Genomic DNA, 17,972 nt, shown 5'->3' on the forward strand with positions numbered 1-17,972 from the left:
AGGATCCTAAAATTAAGTGACTGAATTGAAAGCATTCCTTTTGCACAAGCATCTTGAATGTAATAAAAAATAGCTCTTAAAGTATAACAAATAAGGAATCTGAACTGTCATGAGTTATAGTGAAAACTGTTGTTCAACAATGATGCGGAAAGAAACAAAAAACTGATAAAATCTTAAGATTATTATTCTAATGTGCAACATGAGGTTTTTTGGTAGTAAGTTATTCGTCAAACACTGCTCATGGAAATCAGCAGAACAACTCTGTCGTTACTGGTGCCAGGTAGATTTACCCTACTTGTGAATCTGGGCCCCAGTTAAATTAATAAAAACCAAAACCTAAAACTCACAAACTCCCCACGACGACAGCAACCACTATCCTGCAATGCTGTCACATAGTTTTATATACAGGGTTATATTTTCATATTTCATATCCCATGTTTTCTCATTAAGGCAAATCTATGGCCATAGGACTGGCAGACCCTAAGAGGCCTGAAGAAGACTAGGACTGTTAGAAAAGAAAGACTAAAACAAACAAACAATGGAAAAAAATCACTACCACCATGACAACATACCCACCCCAGCAAGGAAGCAAATACCAGAAGAGCACAAGACTTTAACTTCAACATTTTTTTGGTCTCTGGCTTTTCTTTGTCCCAATAAACCTTATTGTACATCTCTGAAGTTGTTACCAAGGATGGCAGGTTGTTCTGTTTTTCATTGCCATGCATGCTGTATCCTGCCTTCACCAGGGAAAAAAGAAAAAAAAAAAAAAAGACCAAACCAAAACCAACAAAAAACCATTGAAGAAAACAATAACTTTCATGCCCTCAACAGGAGATGTCTAAATCACATGTGGACAATTGCAGGTTTAAGTCACTAAATTTACAAACTTAGAAATGAATGCTCTTTGTGTCTACTTAGTGTCTGTACTACTGTGGGACTTTCTCAGTAAAGTCCCACCAACAGTAAACCCACCAGTCATCATTTCATGGCCATTGTTGCTCGTGGTTGGTTTCTATACCACATCACATCTGTGCACTCATCCTTCTCTTTATCACTCATCCTCTGATGATATCTTCTCCCAAAGTAGCAGTTCTGCATATCTGCATCTGCATGAGAGCTGCCTATCAGTTGCTTCAGGAATTGACAAAGGCTTTGAAAGTTGCCGTGCATGTATGATAAGCAAGAAGAAAACTATTTTCATCACTCATTTGTCACTGAAAGAACAAAGTGGAAAAAAGCTGTTCTGTTTACTGGACCAACATGCTATGCCTGGGAGACTTCAATATACAGAGTACAGAGCAGGTGCACTCCACTCTGCAGATGCTGTCCCTCAGGGGTAGGAGAAAGTAGCACCTTTCACAGTATCATTTAAAAACCATGGGAAACTGTTATAGCAAAAGCTGATACTCTGAAAGAGGAGTATTGGTAACAGTGAAATATGGTAGTTCAATTCCTCATTTCCCCTAAGAAAGATGTATTTATGATGTGCATATATATGTACAGGAGATAGAATGTGCAATGTAGAAATGTAACTGTAATGATATTTTGCCCATCTTAATGGGCACGTCGGATTAAAGCAATGCTAGTACACACAGACACTTCTGTCTGAGAGCAGCTCACTGTACTTTAAGCATGTTTTTGCTCATGTAACCTCAGGTAGTGCTTAGAGCTGATTTAGTAACAGTCACAAAACACTGTGCAGATACTATTAGTATGAATGAGCCTATTCCAATTAACCAGACTGTCAGCTAAACCAAATGAATACTCTCCCTAGATTTTTTTGCAAGAGCTGAGCTAAACTGAATTCAAACTGTTGCAGCTTCAGTACACAGGAATGGTTTGATAACAGTAAGCTGAAATAAAAGGAGAAAGTCTACACACAAGCTTTATCAGCACAAGTCTGTCAGCAAAAAGCCTAACAGGAATCTGCAGCACCCTTAATGGAATTAACCCCCAAAACAGAATATCTCAGCAAAATCTAACAGATTGATGCCTAAAGGAAGCAACTACATATATCCTACAGCAGTGGAAGGAATAAATTATCTTAGTAGTAGAGTAAGTTAAGTAGGATCAGAATGCAGTTAAAAATCCTAAACTAAGATAACTATTCCTTGATTCAAAAGTGTGTGTCGTGCAATTATAAACTTTTTTTATTCCCCTAGGCAGCTGGGATTTTCCCAGGATACCCATTCAAGTGAATGTTCAATCAGTACATATTCAGGAATTCACCTCTTGTCTATACAAAGTTTCAAGGAGGTCAAGGAGAATTTTGTCATTGCCTCCAGTGAGGCCAGGCATTTCACCCACCAATCTTGCAGCTGAAGTGAGGTCTTTGGATAAAAACTATGTGAAATGTAAACAGCACAAATCCTGGAACATTTAATAAACTGAACAGGATATCTTTCCATCTAATATTTCACTTAGCTTAATTTATCAGCTTAAAAAAAAAAAAAAAAGTTTACATTGATTCTTTTTTTCTGAAGCAGAGATTTTAAGGGGTGAGTTGTGACAGTTCTTTTCTCTCCAGCCACATCCTTCAGACTGCATGTATGCAGAAATATATTTCGCACACACTTGAAATATTTTAATAAGATCTGTCCTCTCAGATGCTAAGCTCAAGTGCAATACTTTACACACCAGTTTTTCTCTATGAAAGTCTGCAAAATCATTCAGCAATTGCAAGGTTCCATAAGCCACCCACTCTATAATCTGGGGGCTAAGACAGCACAGGGCTGAAAGGAATAAAGAAACAACATTTTCCATATCTTGGGAAAAGATGAAGCTGTAATTATTACCATGAGAGGAAACTATCTTTTGTGACTGTTTTCTTCAGAGATGTATGTAACTTCCAAAAGCAAGAAACACCATCTCAATTCATTCTTAAAAAATCAAGTTCTGTGACATACTAAAGCTTATTTTTCAGTGAAGGAAAATATAGAAAAATGTCTGTTTTTATGACTAGTCAGTAGATGCTTAAAAAAAAAAAAAGCCATTCCCCAAAACAAAGAAAAAAATTGCAAGTTTAGATACAAAATATCAATATATAATTTTAGGTAACTACTTTGGAGCCCGCGCCCCGGTCACTTAAGCTTTGCAAAATTCTAAAGCCTTACCTAGCCAACTGCCTTACTCCTCTGAGACAAAAAAATAAATAGTTTGCTTCTGTGCAATTTAGTTTCTACTTGGGGATTAGATTGCGTCATCTGGATTCATGAGAATGTCTGTCTTTTTGAGTGAATTTCCCTTGAGATGAGATTTGTGGGAGGGATCTCCTTCCTCCTGGACTGCAAATAAATGTGTACAAGAATGTTTCTGGGCACTATGTTCCAGCTGGCCCCGAAAGGACGGTGTCCATGCTGGGCAACTCCTTTAACCTCTAAAAGAAGGAGCTGCTGGCAACCTGACTTTTGGGAATGGCTCCTGAAATGTGGTAGGGAATAGCTTGGGAGAGTACTTTTTGGCACATGCTTAACTCACACCAGGCAAAGTCTTAACGCTTTGCTAGTGTGGGCAATTGCAATCCATTGTCCAGGAATATTTCCACCTACTGTCTGATTTATGAGTACAGAGGTGGCCAGAAACAGCTTTGCGTACTTTCAGACTTTGTACTGCATTTGTGTGTGTGCAGGAGAGAACAGGTCAGGCACAGCCCTGACGGAAAGTTCACATTTTATACCACAACCCCTGCCTCCCCTCAGCCACAGATATTTCAGAATAACCCACACTTTTTTGTAAGTCTTTTTCTTCCACTTGGGATGAAGGGGTCTGAGGAGAGCCTTTCTCCCCAAGAACAGTACTGAGAGTAGTAGGCAGTGGGCAGTTAAGATAATCTTCATGTGTGGCTAGGGTTTTATTTTAATAATGGCATTATGGGATCCTCATGCACTAGTTTTAAAGAATGAACACAATGCTTCTCCAAAAAGAAAAGACACTGAGGCATAAAAACATATACGTGATAAACAACTGCATAACCTCCAGCTGCAGAGCAGCGGAGGTAGAAGAGAGTAAACCTACTGGTGAAAGGTACAATGCATTCTATGAGTTCTGCAAGAGGGCATTGATGCTCCTGCTTCACTTTACTATCTAATGCAGCTGCACTTAGGTTAAGTTCACAAAGTGAATTCTTAGTCCTTTAACTACTCTGCTTACATATTTCATACTGCCATATACTTCGGGGGAGTGAGTGTGAGGGGGGTGGGGAGAGTAGAGAAGGAATAACAAAACAGCACTCCATCAAATTAGCACGCTGTCTGTGATAATTAAACAAAATTCATAAATAAAATAACCCAAAGCAAATAAAACTACTTCAAATTTTCCTCCTCTTTTCAATGCTTTATGAAAGAGAAATGAGAGGGAGGAAAAACTGTTCCCTTTGTGCATTTGACAGTTTGCATACACCAACTTTTATATGTGTCTTACAAGAAATAACAACACTTTAAGTAAATCAGTAATTAATAAAATTAATAAAACTGCACTACAGAGGAAGCTGACAAAGGTCTGAGTTGATTTTGAGACCTAAAGCGGAACTGTGTCTAATTATAGTAACAGTTTTAAGTATAACCAATTAGTGCAATTTACTTACAGTGCAACAAATTTTGAAACATGGATTGCTATAAACCTGATGTTTGCATTCATTTCTGAAGATGACAGTGATAAGTTTGGTCATTTAAAGATTTTCCATTTTGGTGTGGTTTTTTGACACACACTATAAGTGCATCAATACATTCTTTCATCAGTAAACATAGCAACAACCACACGATTTATGACTCATTCATATACACCACTTCTTGATCAAAATAAAATGAGGGTAAAAAAGAAAAATGAAAAAAAACTCCCTTTGTTCAAGGGGCTCTCTATGTCTGTAAGTTGGTGATTCGTCCTGATACACCCTTGTGTACTGGCTCACGCTCTCCAAGTGAAACCTGTGACTGCAACTCCTAAATGGCATCAAGTGCTATCTCTTGTAACATATCTTGGTGCACCAAGTGGTTTGGTAATTATACAGCAGTCCTTCAGGAAAGCAGAGCTCCTCTGATTACACAGTTCCTTACTTTTTAGAAACAGATTATCTCCCTTGGCAAAACCATTTTAAAATGTTACTTAAACCCCTAAGTTTTAAAATATCCATAAATAGTCCTACATAATAGCAGATTACATTGTCGAAGTTTCTGATTATTGGTAACTTCTACTGAAATGGAACCAATCCATTTTAGTCTAGCAATTTGAACATTTTAGCCCTAAGCTTCTGTAATCAGCATGCACAGCTAAGTGAGAATAAAAAAAAGTTTCTTACACCACATGTAAAGAGAAACTTTGTGAATGTAGCACTCATGTCCAAAGGTAACTACATTGACTCTCTCCTGAATAATCCCTGTGGCAGAGGAACAGCAGCAGTTCATGCTTTTTATGGCAGTAAGACCTCTCTGCCTCTTTCATCTGAAACACAGTGCTAGTGGGTTAAAACAAAGGGGAACTCTTTAAAGATACATAAAGCCTTCTTGAGTAATAAAAATCATACCAAAACAATGAAAATAAGATGTTTTCTGAAATAGTGGATTCAATGTCACATGAATGGAAAAAACACTTCATATTTCTGAAAATGCAGGGTAAGTGCAGCAAGGTAATCAGTTTTTAGACCTTGTCCTAAACTTTCAGGCACAGGATACTAATGAGAAAAGCATGTTTCATCCTCCTCTTTCCCCTTTTGTCCTATAAGTGGCAGTAAACCTTTATGTATTATGGCTAGGAAAGGTCTAGGAAAGGCATAGGGACCAGAAAGAATAAATATGAAGAGAAATAATGAAGACTGACATGTAGGAGTCTCCACAGATTGAAACAGGAAATATTTTTGAAGTCAAAAGTACTATACATATCTGCATCATATATGCACGTGTTTTTTGAGTCAAACTGTCCTGACTTCAATGAGACATTAATTTTTATTTGTAAGATTCCAGTTTAAAATCAGATTGTATAAAGAGGAAAAAACCCAAGTACTTTCACTGGTAAGGATTTGGTGTGCTTTGTCACCTGCAATCCCACGTCTGGTGTGCTGTCTACGTGCAATCCCAACTGTAATTGTTTTATTTAAGATGACCCAATATGACAAATGCTGAAATTTTCAGTAAGACATCTACTCAGTACTATTCATACAGACAGTACTATTCATACAGACACTACTCAATCGAGCGTGCTCTCACATTCAGCCAATTTCTTTCTGGGACTCTGCTCCAGTGACTGATTGAGAAATTAGTCTCAGCAGATGAAATCATTGTTACTCGCTGTATCTGCACCCATCTAGGAACACCTGAGACAAGACAGACTATTCAAATCCATCTTTCCCAACTCTTATTTCCTAAAAATATATAAATGTTCCACTGTAGAACAGCAATGCATTCTGCTCTCTTCCTGCCACCTGAGAAAAAGCCCTAAGATTTCACTCATCACAAAAATTAATTATTTTGTATTTTGCCAGGGGTGAAAAGGGTAATACAGGTGATACTATACATTTAAATGTTAGGAGTTTAGTAAGAAAGTGTAATAAATCTATTGTGTTAAGCATAATGACCACTTAACTACCGCACTTCTGCACTTGGAGAATTTTGGCTTTTGAAGACTGATTTGGTAAATCTGTCGAATATGTAAATACTCACCTGAATATGATCTCAAATCCTTTAGGAACACATTTAATTTCCATCTAAAACACTATTTATTCTCCACTTGCATCCAAGTCATTTTTTTTTAACTGTTATGATCCCTATCTCAAAAAAGAAATTATCATCAAGTTTCAAACCATTAAAGAGCAAAGTAATAAAAAAATCTTGAGGCTCTTAATAGAGGAATTTCTAAATTTCTCTAAATTTGATGTATTTTTTTTGTAGCTTACATCGCAGAGAAAAATAAATTGAAAAAATGTTACTTGTTTCCATTGTTACTAGAGTAAACTGTCAGTCCAATCCTGCAAGTCTCTATACTTCAAACAAACCTTACAGAATCTGTAACTTAAGAGATCAAAACTCTAGAGCAACAACACAACAAATGGAGCAATAATAAGGGTTTTGCTCTCTCTCAAGACTTCACCGCAGTCTAAAATTAAAGTTCTATATGGTGTATATCAAGCATGATTTTCATGGTTATCCTCAAAACCTGTGTATGGAAAATTTTCCTTACTTGGACCTCTACTTTCCTATCTCAAAGGATAAAGTAGGCATGCTTTAATAACATTATCTCAATCCACTCTAAAAGCCCTCTTAATTCTTATTAAAACAATCTAATCTGCTTGAGGCAAGATTTTGGTTTTATTCAGAATACTAAACCTTATCTAATTAAGTGCAATATTAGGATATTAACTAATATACACAAGCCAGCTTTTAAAAGTCCAGTGGGCACACACGCCAATCCATACTAACCGAAGCCTAGACCCCGGTGCCAGTTAGCCCAACAGGCTACACTTCCCTACATCCCTGCTCCCAAGAGTCATGCATGCAATCCAGTTCCTGGTAATGGGCTTACCTGGGGTGAGGGGGATCCACTATTTTATCCTCATTAAGAACCAAGTGGAAGATGACAACCACTGCTCAGTGTTTCCATCAGCTTCAAATTTCACTGTCAACAGGATGACTTTTCCCTTAGAACCTAACTAGGCAGACAGAGAACTTACTATACTGCAAAAAGAAAACACACCCACAATTTTAGTATTGGATTTTAGCTAGTAGGACTTTTAAGTTGCACCCTCTTTGACTGCTGTATTGCTCAGCCATCCCACAGTTTTCCAGTTTCACCTTCAGCTTTCTGTAGAATTATCTTCAACTGAAACATAAATCACTGAAAACACAGGGCTTGCCTTCAGTTTTGTCAAGTTCATCAATACAGTGAAAACACTGGATTTACTGTCTACTGGAAACAGTGGGATTTGGGGTTTCCAACAAAGAGCCTAAAAGTCAAAGATTCCCCCCATGTTTGTTTTTATCAGCAAAACTAGCCCAGGACAGTTTAGGCATAAGCACCTAACCTAGTTCCAGAACTACATTCAGTGAATGGAAACACATGATGGTCATCAACCCCTTCAAGAACAAAATTGCTAAAAAACCCCATAATTAAATAATAAAAATCTCTGTTTATCAGCAGCCAAGCAGAATCTCACATATATACTCCAATACTCAGTTACAGTATACTGATGTGCTTTAAATATGGACAAATTACTCGTGTAACATAAGCTACCTTCTTTCTGGCAAATACAGAAATATTCAGAAAGCTAAATATAAACGGTTTGTCTTTGTATACCAAAGTATCCAGCCAGCTGGTGCAGAGAGGAAAGAAAACCAGCTTACATTTTTCACCAGAGAGGTAAGGGGAAAAAAAAAAAAAAGAGAAAGAGAACAAGCACTTTTTAATTTCACTTGATGATTGATAACCAATACTCACAAACACACAGTTAAGATTTTTGAGTACTACAGACCTATGTAGAATCATCCAAACACCAAATCTGAGATGAAAATTAAGGGGCAAAAAGACAAGACCATTTACTCAATGCTCTGGTTTTCAACTTTTAGTGAGTTCTTAATTTATTAGTAATAACTTGTTTTTCTTGGAGAGGGTTCAGAAAAGGCTGAGGGACTTTTTTAAGCGTCAGCTTAAAAATACTTACAACTATCCTTAAATGCCAGCTTAAGAAATGTATAAATAAAATTGAACATTAAGACCTCTAAACTTGGAGAGACATAGTCAGAACAGGAAATGATAGTTTGTTAATAAAGAAAGGTAAATCATTCTCTAGGCTTCCGGTGGGAAACTTGGCAGGGAAAGGATTTTGACCTCAGTGGAAGGTAACTGCCACAAATGACAAATCAAGCAACTTTCTTCTTACAAAGTGAGGCAAATCTTTGACATAACGCTGGATTGCATTCAGATCTATCATTCCCTGTGGCATACTCTTCTACCTTTAACAAATAATCCTGCAAGCTTTTTGCATTGACCGTATTAATTACCCTTTCTTTTTCCTCCTCTCTCTCACTGAGTAAACTCATGCAAGCCCAACATTTTTTGTGAATGATTACTTATTTCCTATTTGAAGCACAAAAGCTCATCACTTACAGAATAGGTCAAGCTTTCAGTGCCTATTAGTCCTAGTCTGGAATGAATTAATGCATTTTCCTATGTTCATTTTCCTTCTCTGTTGTAGGAACAGTATATGGGACATTTGTGCAAAGGAAGGGTGCAAAAATCCTGCATTGTTTTCAGGTGAAGAAGTAATCAACAACAAAAGAATACACTTAAAAAATCTCTTTTTGGTTTCCTATTAGGCTGTGTCTATAGCACTGTGAAGTTTGCAGTTCCAAGTATCAATTCTCCCAACTCAAAACAATAAATGGGGGGAAAAAATGACAAGTAGCCCAGTTTGATTTCAAACGTTAATATATTTTCTATTTTATAGTGAACATATGCATCGTTCACCCCTTATTTGCAGCAACTATGACGTCCTCATAAAAAGGGGTGACATTTGTAAGATGCCTCTTAAAATAAATATTTCTTTTTATAAAATAATAAAACTTCAAATAAATATTCTTTACACTAAACAATATGTTGAAAAAATTAGAAAATAAAGGCTGAATTTTACTGTAACTGCACAATATACATGAAGTCCAAAGGGAAATCAGAGTCTTGTAATAGAAGGTTTCCGTAAGACAAAATACAATCTAAAAACATACTGATTGATTCACATTCTTCCGAATGTACAACATATTAGTATAATATTTTGTGACTGTGCCATGTCTTATGACAGCACTTACTTTTCACAGTTGAAAATATTATTGTATATACAAAAATATAGCACATTATCTCTGGCAGAAAACAATGAAAAAAAAAGGAGTCATTTGCTAATTTACAAATTTTGCAAGTACTATTCACAAACAATAGAGTTGCCTAGGAGTGTCTGTGTTGCTTTAGCTTATGCAATATGTGGGTCACAATGTACTGCATCCCTTTTTTTTCCCCTGTATGCCACTAGCTGGATTCTAACAAGCGTATCAGTTAAGATGGCACACACACAGAAAAGCATTTCACTGCAAACAGCAAAGTACATCCCCAACCCTTCCACTACAGTGCCAAGACCATAGCTGCTTAGTTGGTTGCATATGTACGTTAAAATAATAATCCTTGTTACTTTAGTATTTCTGGCTAGTGATGCTATGTTGGCTTTTCAAAGTTCCTGGGGGGGACACTGGGAACTTTGCAGCAAACGGTGTTGGAGTGTTTACAGCGGCACCCAGGTCGATTTACCCGGTCGTAACAGCCCTGGCACAACTTAAGGCAACCCTTGGCTGGTAGGTAACACCACAAGCAAGGCAGAAAGAGGGACACTACACCCATGGCGGACCACCTAGTGCAGCAATGTGACTGACTGCAGGAACAGGGGTTGTCAGCACAGTTGTCCTCGTCATCATTAGAGCAGTGATAGAAGAGGCCCTTCACACAGCAAACACAAGTCCCGTAATCAACCACGTTCTGGGCTGAGCAAAGACACTGCTTGTCACAGATCCAACATGAGGGGAGGGTCCTTGGATAAGTGCACTCCTTACACTTACACTTTCCACAGTCCTCACACCTGTAGCTATGTGCTCCCAAGTCTTCTTTGCTCAGTGGCTTCAGCTCACTTGACTTAAGCTCAGACTTGGGCTGCATTCGGACTATCCCATCAGCAACTGGCCCCGAAGATGATCCTAGAAGTCTTTGTTCTGACGAATTACTGCTTGTACTTGTCCTTGTACTGCTCCGTGAACCTGTGCTGACTGTGCTGATGGATCGGGACAGAGGTGCTCGAGGAGATGCGTGCATTTGTGTGTGCTGGATCCGGCTAAAATGACGATGCTCAGGCAAGCCATGGGGCCTTTCATTTTTGGGCTGGGTTGTTACCCGAGGAGAAGACTTGACCCCCGGCCGTGGAGCCACCGTAGGTCCCTCTGTGTACTCATTCGTGTTTCGGATGGCTCTGATCTGGTCCAATGACAGGACGTGGACCTGCTGCATCAGGACATCCCGCAGGTCGGGCTCCCCGTGCGGTCTCCCACTGTCACGCCGAGCCTGTAGTAAGGGCTGCGACCCACTGCCGTGCTGAGTCTCCATCAGTGCCCGGAAGCTTGCTCACCCCGGCAGGCTTAGAACACATCTGAAATCCTGGAGCAACAAAGAGAGGATTCACTATTGCAACACATCTCATGCTCTCTCCAGCAGCCTTTCAAGCCTGCAGGACCCCACAGCACCACACACAATCAAGTAATGCATCAGCCATTAAAAAAAGGAGTCACATATGGGACACACACAGTCAGCTGAGTGCACTTCCCTTGGCCTGTTCTGCCTACTGCTGTGAAGAGTTTAAGGGGATTCTTTCCTAGGACCATGCAGCTTAACTTGTGGCTCTAGAAAGTCTAGGTATTATTCCTGCTAACTAAGGCTTCCCAGGCCATCTTCTGGTTAGACCATGGCCTTTAAAGTGATTACATTTCAGCCACTTGAAGTGACGCTTCTTTTCACATCACACTACTGAAAGCCTTATATTAAAAAAAAGACCAAAACACTACCTTGCAAGTATTCAGCAAGTGTAATGTGACCTGCTGATGACAGACATATAATTCTCCAATTTTGTTTAAAACTGGATAATATTTTGGTAGGCTAGTCTCTTTACACATTAAACTTTACATGATGTAAATAGGAAATTTTAGTTTAATACCAACAGTCCCAAGAAAAACACTAAATAGCAATAAAATGTTTGAGGTTAGACATTAAATGAGTTAGTGCTACCAAAAACTTCAACAGCACAAGTAAAAATATCTCTCTCCAGTATTTTAGTGTGTGTCATACTGGTGCACACAACTGTGATTGTTATTTTAAGACTCAATACTACAAAAGCAGTGTCACCACAGTTGTTTGGGGTTTTTTTTTAATGTATAAAAAACTCCATAGACTACATTTCAAACTGTAACTATTACCAAGAGTGGCTTGAGGGACAGAGGCATGCATAATATAATCAAATAATGCCAGCATCCAAGAAGTCTACTTGATTGTGAATATTCCTTTAAAGAGTCATTAACTACAAAGTAGAAATGCAGACTTTAGAATTTAAATGAAAACCCAGTAAAAGACACAGATGAGAATTTGTAAATAACTTCCACACTCAAATATGCACAAGTTTCAAGTACTGCCCTCTAAATTAGTTAATATTTGTTCTGCCTTTATCATATCTTAAAGTGGCTCCAAAATCCAATTACCTATACAGAAATCCAGAACAATATTTTACAATTAAAACCCAAGCAGGAACCAAACTTCTTACAAGGACCACACAATGTCTTCAATTATACCTAGAAAGAGCACCACAGTGTTATTCTGTACACATCAGTTACCAACAATAATACTGTACTGCAGTATAATAAAACATAGCCAAACAGTTTAACAATTAGTATCTCAAGACACTGTCTTTATTCTAACATCAATGCAAAACATTTAACCTTTTAACTGCTGGCTCCCTTCCTTCAAGAGGCTTTTCTTAAAATAAAAAATAAAAAAATATATATACATATATACAAACAAATCTCTAACTTCTAAGAGTGACCACCTATTTTAAATATTGCCAAATCCTGGTTTTGGACACAGGATGTATGTCACGGTGTCCATCCCCCCCTCTTCCCCCTAGCTCCCTCTCCCCCCCCAAAAAAAGTCTCGCAAACTTGTCTTGAAGCATTGCTTATGTTTTTTTTTTTTTTTTACAATTTAAAACCTCTGCCATATCAAAAGTTTCAACCAACAGCCTAAGCAGACGTTCCCCTCATCTAAAACAATCTGGAGATAAAATATAATAAAAAGTAAAATGCTTTCCCCATCCTTGAGAGGAATCGGCAGCCCTCTCTGCCCTCCAGGTCCAGGTTTCCACCAGCCCCAGCCAGCCAAAAGGGTATGCCAGATCAACCCCTGCCTCTCCAGAAATGACAACCCACTGCAAAAGCAAAGCTGACCCTGACCTGAAGGCGCTTCAGACGACCCCGGGCTCGGTGGCGGAGCCCCCCTCAGACGCCTAGGTGGGAGCTGAAAAAGCAGCCTCCGGTCTCCGCTTCCCTCCCCACCTCCGGCTCCATCCCGGGCGGGGGGCGCGCAGCAGGTGGGAGGCGACGGCCCCTCGCCCGCCGGAGAGTGCAGACAACCTGGAGATAACCAGGAGACATCCTCTGGGCTGGGAGGTGGGAGGGAGCTGCTTCAGCCGCCTTATCAGAAAGTCAAACCCATGTTTCCTTTTAACTCTTCCCCCCTGCCCTCCCCCAGGAGATGCTAAAGGAGCTTCCCCTCCCGGGAAGTGCCAGGCGCCCTGCAGACGGTGCAGACAACACCTCCGGGACAGCTGGGCAAAAGGCAGATTACCCCCTCTCGCCTTGCCCTAAGCACCCATTCAACTTCACAAAGCCAGCCGCTGGAAAAGCTCCTCTTATTTTACGCATATTCTGCAAATTGCCTGACCTTCAGCCCGCCCCGCTCCGCCCCTGCTCGGAGGGACCCAGGAGGCATTTTCAGTGGGGGATCAGGCCGAGCCGGGTGCTCCCCGCTTTTTCTCCCCTTGGTAGATCCGCTAACAGGACAGGACGCAAAGGACCAGCACATTTATTTGCAGACCTACATTTGCCCGAAAATCCTTACGGGAGGGCACGTCTCTCCCTCCTCTGACCTAGTACTTCTCCCTTTTGCATCCGCCAAGAGCAGAGAAGCAGATTTGCCTTTTTGTGTGTGTATGTGTGTGATAACACCATTCCCCACTTCTGAGAGCCAAAGTCCACTCTCACCGAGCTCAAGTGCCAGGATTGCTAACTTTTCTTAGCTGGGCTTGGCAAAAGGGTGAGCGAGGGGGACGGGTTTCTCGTTCGGCACATGTGGGGAGGTTTAAAACACGAGGGGCTTTCTTGCGTGCTGTGGAAAAAACCCGTGTACCGCTGGCCGGGGAAAGGCGAAGCCTAAGCGAGAGAAGTCCTCTGCTCGTGAATTTCTGTTTTGTGGCCGGAGCCTGTGCAAGGCACCCCCACCCCCATTCCCACCGCACACACACCAACCACCTCCTCTTCTTTCAAAGTGCTTTGAAACCCCCATTAAGGGCCGAGTGTGTGATCAGACTATGGATTAGGGCAAAAGGGACTTTACCATCGGGGTGGGGCAAAGTGACACACAAATAGCTTGCTGAAAACACCAGCAGCTTTTTTTTTTTTTAATGGGGGAAGGGGGGTTGTTACGAAGTAACCCACCAAAAAAAAAAAAAAAAAAAAAAGGCTTTTCCTTCCCCTCCACTCGTGCCCTCTGCATAGAAGAACCTAGGGAAGGATTTTCCTCGTCTTACAGATCGAATTAATCTCATCACAGAAGTATCTAAGTGTACACACTCACCCACACACACACGTATATATTTCTACCAGACGTGCACTCACTTCCGAATCTCACGGATCTCCTGACGCCACTACAGACAGGCGTAAATCACGCACTGAAAGGCGGGTTGCTCCTTCTCCCCCAAGACCGGGGAACAAACAGCCCCGACGCTCGCCAGCCCCGCTGCGCCCTCCCTTCACCTCCTCCCGGGGCTTGTCGGAAACCCACGCGTGCCCAGCGAGGCAGCAGCGCGCAGGACCTCCCGTGCCCGGCTCCCCGCAGCAGCCAGAACACGCCGGAGTTGTGGCTCCTTCGAGCGCACCGCCCGCCCCACTCGCAGCCCCCGCAGGCATTCCGGGGCTCCCGCGGAGCCCTCCGCCCCCCGCGCAGCCTTCCGCGCCCCCGGGGCACCCCGGCGGGGCACAAACGCGGCGCAGCCCGCAAACCCCAGCGGAGCTCCCCCCACCCCTCCCCGGAGAAGAAACCGCTCCGAAATCCCACCTCCAGCTCCTCTCCGAGAAAGGAAGGAGAAGGGAAGGGGGGGAGAGGGAGAACCTGTACGAATGGAAAAGGGATCGGCCTCAAACATTTCCACGAGTTCTCTTGGAGCAACCAAGGTGGGGGGGGGGGGGGGGGGGGAGGGAGGGAGTAGGTTACTGAAAAGCTTGTTTTGCAAAGAAGGAAAAGGCTCTCACCGTGATCGCGGCGCTGCACCAAACCCCTCTCTCTCTTGTATTTTCTTCTTCCTGCGGTTTGCAAATAAATCCAGCCCTAAAGCAAAAAAAAAAAATTCTTTTCCAAACTCTGCTTTAGTCCAGCTTGCAAATTAGAGTAAGAATGATCACCATGTAAAAAAAAAAAAAGTCCAGAGCAAAGTTAGGTGCCTCTCCCCAGATCGATTATAATACGTGTGTGCGTGTATATACTATAATAATAATCAAAACACCTCTCCGGATCGGGATGGGTTTTCTTTTCTCTTAAAAAGAGATCACTCAGTCTTACACACACACTTTCCTTTTTTTCTCCTCAATGAACAAGAGGCCGAATCGCCAATACCAAGTCACTTTTTCTGTTGCTGTTGCAAATTGATCAAGAGGAAAGGGAAAAGCCAAAGAAAACAAAATAAAGTGGATCTAAAATAAAATCCCAGAGCTTTCTTCCACTGAGCTCCTCCAAAAAAGCAGCTTGTGCAATGTAGCCGTTCTGCTGAGAAACTGCTTGCTGCAGGCTCCTCTCCCCTCTCTCCCTCTTAGCTTTCTCGCTCCCTCTGCGAGCGTGTGTGTGTTGCAGGCAGTTCTGTGGTTTGCAATCGGGGGGGTGTTTTGGGAGCGCAGCGGATTTGTGGTGGTGGTTGTTGTTGTGTGTTTGGAGGAGGTGGAGGAGGAGGAGGAGGAAGATTTGAGATCCGAGCTGTAGGGGCTCGGCGTTTTTCTGCTCGCTCGCTCTCTCCCTCTCTCTCTTTTTCTTTCCGGAGGAGGTAGGGTGATCTCTCTGCAAAAGCAGCAGTAAATGGCGTCATGTGGATCTGAGGAGGAACAGAGCAGTTGTTGTCCCAGAGGATATATCGCATCCGGTCCCAGCTCATTGGCTCTGCGGGGCTACATTCACTGGCGCTCCCAGCGCCCTGCCAGCACTGAGCTGCGGGAGGCATTCAAAAGGGCAGCGCTGCCGCCGCCGAGCCTGCCCGGCGGCCCCGGCCCGTCCGCGGCGCTCCCCGCGCTGCGCGGGGCGAGCGGCAGCCCTGCTCCCGGGGCCTGGCCGCAGCCTGTGCTCACGGGAGGCTGCTCCGTGCGCGGTCTCACGCCGCTCGGGGCTGCTTTTGTGCTCGTGTATTTACTAGAGGCAGGCGGCGATAGGTTTGCAGAGAAACCGAGGGGAACTCGCTTCTCGCGGGGAGGAAGGCGCACGCTCCCCACCGCTGCGGGCTTTCGGGAGACCCGTGTCCAAGTGCTCCCTATTGCCTCCCACCCGTTTCTCTTAACCGAGTGGAATAAAAGTTTACACTTTCTGCCCCTCCCCTCCCCCCCCCTTCGCCCTTTCCAGCCGCCGGTCGCCGGCCGCGCAGAGAGCAGGAAGGGTGATTACTTGGGGCATTGTCCCGCGGATTAATGGGATTAGGCGGCGCGGAGGGCGCCCCCGTGCCCAGGCGGGAGCGCGGAGCGGGGCCCGCGGGGCGCGGAGCGGGGGGCAGGTCCCCGCGCCTCGGGCGCCTGTCCCCGGAGTGCGCCGCGTCCCTGGCACCAGCGGGGTCTCCTCGCCTATGCGGGGGGGGAAGGGGGGGTGCGGAGGAGTTAAAAAACCCTGCAAACTCTCCCCCCCCCCCCCCCGCCCCCCTTAATTTCAGTAAGTTGCCATTCGTGAGGGGGACACGGTCTGCGAGCAGCTCGCGAACGTGACTGTCTTCTGGGCGTTTCCTGACACGGCCACAGCTCGGTCCCTTTGGTACGAGCTGGAAGCACTGGCGGGGCCACTGTGGCTAGTTGAACGCAGGCATCTTGCGCCGACACGGATCTGTACGCGCACCCCCGTGCCCAGGCAGGCATGCACCGAGCACGAGTGTTCCCGTGTCACGTGTGGCACTGCCTAAAATACACACCGTGTGTACGGCGGTAATCGCTGCGCTATTCAGAAGGACAACCCTCGGTGCAAAGCCCCAGCCAGCCCTCTACTACTCGAGGCGATTTCGCAGGCACTTCCTCTCCTACACCTGCTGGTCACCGCTCTGTGGAGGGGGTGGTCATTCCCCATAAAAACGTGTAAATAAGGAGGACTGTGTCTCCCACGGACGGCCTTCGGGTTTTCGTGGTTTTATATGCAAGTATCCGTTCTTCCACAATAGTATTCGGAACCTGCAAACTATTTTCCATACTTGGTTGACAGTAAGGTCAGCCGGAGTTAAACGGGGCTCGCTTCTTTCCTTTCAGGCGGGTTCCATCGCTCCCTAGCCCGCACAGAACACCTGCAGCCCGTCCGTCCGTCCCCTCCCCACCCTGTTCGACCCCCGGCCCCGCAGACGGAGCGCTCTCCCGCCGGGGAGGGGGCTGCTCCTCCGCTGGAGCCGCAGCCCGGTGGGGCTGGGTTATCCTCGGGGCTCCGCGGAGCGGCGGCGTCGCGGCCGCTCTCCCCGCCAGAGGGAGCGCGGCGCCGGGGCGGGGGGCGGCGGGTCAGGGCGGCTCCGCAGGGGCAGCAGCCCCGGCGCCGGGCAGCGCCGGAGGGAGCCTTCCCTGAGCTTCCCCGCGGGAGGGGGCGCCCAGCGGCCTAGCGTCTCCATGAGGATGCGCCGGGCAGCGACATGAGCATCCTCGGAGATGTGCCCCGTGTGCAGGCTGCGCGCTCTGTGTCAGCCAGGCAATCCACGGTGTTCAGCTGTGAGAGACAAGTATGGGTTAAAATATCCGGGAAAGAGAAAACACGATAGTCCCCTCACTGTAGAAAGACAAAAATCACTTCCTCCCACACGGCAAAGTCAAAAATAGGTTAAGAAGTCGTTGTGCAAACCTATACACATGGGAAAGGTCTGTTAAATTATTTATGGTCGTTTATACTGAGTACATAAATAGTATTTTAAACTGGAAAGTTCA

At 43.8% G+C, this 17,972-nt stretch overlaps 1 protein-coding gene across 3 annotated transcripts; it reads right to left on the reverse strand.

Annotated features, from left to right (window-relative positions):
- Positions 1–9,396: 9,396 nt before the first annotated feature.
- Positions 9,397–15,828, reverse strand: SPRY2 (sprouty RTK signaling antagonist 2). Of its 3 annotated transcripts, none has more exons than XM_032100019.1 (2): positions 15,087–15,828; positions 9,397–11,172 (listed from the first exon to the last, which is right to left on the reverse strand). In XM_032100019.1, exon 2 carries the CDS (start codon positions 11,119–11,121, stop codon positions 10,186–10,188), a length of 936 nt encoding a protein of 311 aa, XP_031955910.1. In that variant the 5' UTR covers positions 11,122–11,172; positions 15,087–15,828; the 3' UTR covers positions 9,397–10,185. The 3 variants fall into 3 exon arrangements, with proteins under 3 accessions (XP_031955910.1, XP_031955911.1, XP_031955912.1); XM_032100020.1 differs by lacking the exon at positions 15,087–15,828 and adding an exon at positions 13,011–14,012; XM_032100021.1 differs by lacking the exon at positions 15,087–15,828 and adding an exon at positions 12,264–12,619.
- Positions 15,829–17,972: the final 2,144 nt, after the last annotated feature.

This window comes from Corvus moneduloides, chromosome 2 (assembly GCF_009650955.1).
Source record: "Corvus moneduloides isolate bCorMon1 chromosome 2, bCorMon1.pri, whole genome shotgun sequence".
NCBI lineage: Eukaryota > Metazoa > Chordata > Aves > Passeriformes > Corvidae > Corvus > Corvus moneduloides.